The sequence below is a fragment of the Pteropus vampyrus genome, unplaced genomic scaffold, assembly GCF_000151845.1.
Source record: "Pteropus vampyrus isolate Shadow unplaced genomic scaffold, Pvam_2.0 Scaffold81, whole genome shotgun sequence".
Classification (NCBI taxonomy): Eukaryota; Metazoa; Chordata; class Mammalia; order Chiroptera; family Pteropodidae; genus Pteropus; species Pteropus vampyrus.
Genome location: NW_011888862.1, coordinates 1,015,280 through 1,018,133, shown reverse-complemented (window position 1 = coordinate 1,018,133; position 2,854 = coordinate 1,015,280). Strand labels below are relative to the sequence as shown.

The 2,854-nt window shown below is 38.2% G+C and overlaps 1 protein-coding gene across 1 annotated transcript in view; it reads left to right on the top strand.

The window, feature by feature from the left end:
* ARHGAP6 (Rho GTPase activating protein 6) overlaps positions 1–2,854 on the top strand; it is a 477,103-nt gene that overhangs the window by 425,719 nt on the left and 48,530 nt on the right. Inside the window, exon 7 of the mRNA XM_023532344.1 lies at positions 762–817. Coding sequence (XP_023388112.1) covers positions 762–817 — 56 coding nt within the window. The remainder of the gene's footprint in view (positions 1–761; positions 818–2,854) is intronic.

Here is a 2,854-nt window from a genome sequence, read left to right as displayed (position 1 = left end):
TACAGAGTTGTTCATGATAGGGTCATTTAGAATACAGAACCAGTCCAGGTGTGTCTGGGGGAACTCTATGCCTCTCATAGGGGAATATGAAGTGAGTCGTGGCACATTCATACAATAGACTATTTTGCATTCATCTTAAATAACATTTATAAGGACTTTTTACTGGCATAAAAATTCTTATGGCATTTAACATTTTTTCTCTCTGTATCTATTTATCTATACACACACACATATACATAATTGAGCTCACACTATGTGTGTGTGTGTGTGTGCGCGTGTGTTTGTGCATGTGTGTGTCTACATAGAGAGAGAGAGAGAGAAAGGGAGAGAGAAGGAGAGAAGACTGGATAGAAATAAACCAAAATATTTCTACATCAGGTACATGTTTTAATTATGATCAGCAAAACAAGAAATACCTATTTTAAAAATTGACCAAGAGCTAAAAGTTCATATAAATTTCATATTGAAGTAATTATTCTGAATGAGAGAACTCGTTATTTTTCTCATATGGAGGTGTGGGAATACGTAATATCACATGGAAAATTTTTCATCAGAAATGTTCGGTGTAAAACAACCTGGTGCTTATAGGGCTAAGCTGTGGGTACCTGGAGAATATAGTGGGGGCCACATGCGCATTCGTGCATGCTGTCAAGTTGCTGTTGCTCAGCGCAGTGCCGGCCTTCTGTTCTATTTCTGTTTTGATTTCCTCCAGAGTTTCAAACCATAAAACAAGACTATTGATTTTGTTTGCTTATTTGCAGGCCTCCAGACAGTGGGCATATTCCGAGTTGGAAGCTCAAAAAAGAGAGTGAGACAAGTAAGTAAAAAGTGAAGATTATATTGTCTGTTTCACTTGACTTTCAATTGAATTACCTCGTGCCAAGTTCAAGCTTATGTACATTCATTTCGGAATATCTTTTCTGTGTCCTCCAGCCAATTATCGTATAATTGAGTCCCAAGAGGTAAAAGGCAACAACTCAGAAGCCCAGAAAGGTTGCGATGGAGTTAGGATCAAACACTCAAAAGCAAACGTCCAGACGTGTCCTTGGTGTGTACAGCCAAACAAAACTAATTTATAAATAACTTTCTGAAACCGTAAAAGCAGGAGATTCAGAGAGTACCTAATTAGTAAGTGATAAGAAATAGAAAACAGTTGTATAGCAGCCATTTTCACTAAAATGCAATGTGAATAATGCCATTAATATTATCTTCATGTAAGATGCTATGTTTATGGCTTTACTTTCTTGAAAATAAATAATTGTTATGAAGTGTCCATGGAACCATTGATCCCCAGTTCATTTTTCATATAGGGACTGTGCCCTGGGACTCCTTCAGCACTCTGTGACATTCTTGAGACAGAAGTTTGATGTTAGAGCTTCAGGAATAGGTTCCTGTGATCAGGCAGGTGTCTGTGTTCATGATGGCTTCATAAAAAGGAAAGCGTCCTTTGAGAGAAGAACTCATTTGTTGGCTAAAAGAAAATTAAAATGTTATTTTCCTTTTGTTGGTTCTAACAGAAAGAAATAAGGACGTCAACAACTCAAAAATGAAGCCAAATCAAAATAATTTTTAGTCGGATGAAGCTGAAGAAATGATATTTGTTCATACTATTGAAACTAACTGAAATCTGTCTCTTTTTTGTCAAGATAAGAGGGGCTTTTGGAGGAAGTATGTTTTCTCTTTGGTTCGTTGGTCGATATTTTATTTTTAATAGTCACGCAAAAGACTATTGAACTCTATTTAACATTTCACAACAGGACTCAGGAAGAAACGCAGTTTAGTAACATTTCTTAAGCCTCTCACCTATGCGGAATTGCAGAATATTTTCACAAGCGTTGTCTCATTGAATCTGCCCACCAGCTGTGAGAGTAGCCCCTTTCAACCACTTCTTTTGAGGATTAGAGAGATTAAGAAACTTAAAATCACTCAATGTAGCCAGCGTCAGACTCAAGATGAGTGTTAAATTCAGGATCATGCAATTTAGACCATGCTCTTTCCATGGTCCATTCTTTCTGCATGTGTGTGTGCTCAGAAAAGAAACGTGGTGTGTATGAATGATCACAGGTAGGAGTGGAAGGCTGAGGAGTTGCCTGGAATCGATGAGTGATCCAGGGGCAGGCACGGGCATTCTCATCAGATGGACAGGTGGCGAGTGTCGGAAATGACTTCTCTGTCATATCTGGATCCACCGAAGGAAAACCTTTGCATGGAGATTCTCTAATAAAAATATGATTGGTGCTTATTTAGACTTAGATTTCAAGTATGAAATATGCTCTAACTCACCATGTTATCTTGTTATACCCCTTCTTAGCACCCTACACTTTTCTTTCAGAATAATTGCCACAATATTGGGGGTTAATTTATCATTCGTCGCCGATACATAAGAGGTTGAGCTGTCAGCGATGAAAGTCGGATGCAGAGTTATGACTCCGTTTTTCTTGCTCTTGTGTTTTCCTGTTGCTATAAATGCTAATAAACCTAGTATAATGATTCGAGGCAGAGAATCCTTCTGGGAACTGTTAGTAAGGCTGCTTTGACAAATCGAAGACAGTTTTTATTTAGTTATCGTCATCTTTCAAGTCTTAGTCACGAATGGCTCATCGGGATTTTTAATTTCGTTGCCTGCAGAAAACTCTTTTTGCTTTCTTGTTGAGTATTTCTCTAAAATGTCAAAATTCCAACGTGGTAGGACGGCTGACATGCAAAACTGCTGTATAATAGATTCATTCCTCCCTCCCACATTTACAGTTGACCTAACCCCTTAGCTCTTTCTCCCAACCTTCTGGATGTCGTTATTGAGCCCTTCTGCTTGCATCATTGATGATAAACCCACAGATACGTTTATTCGATTATA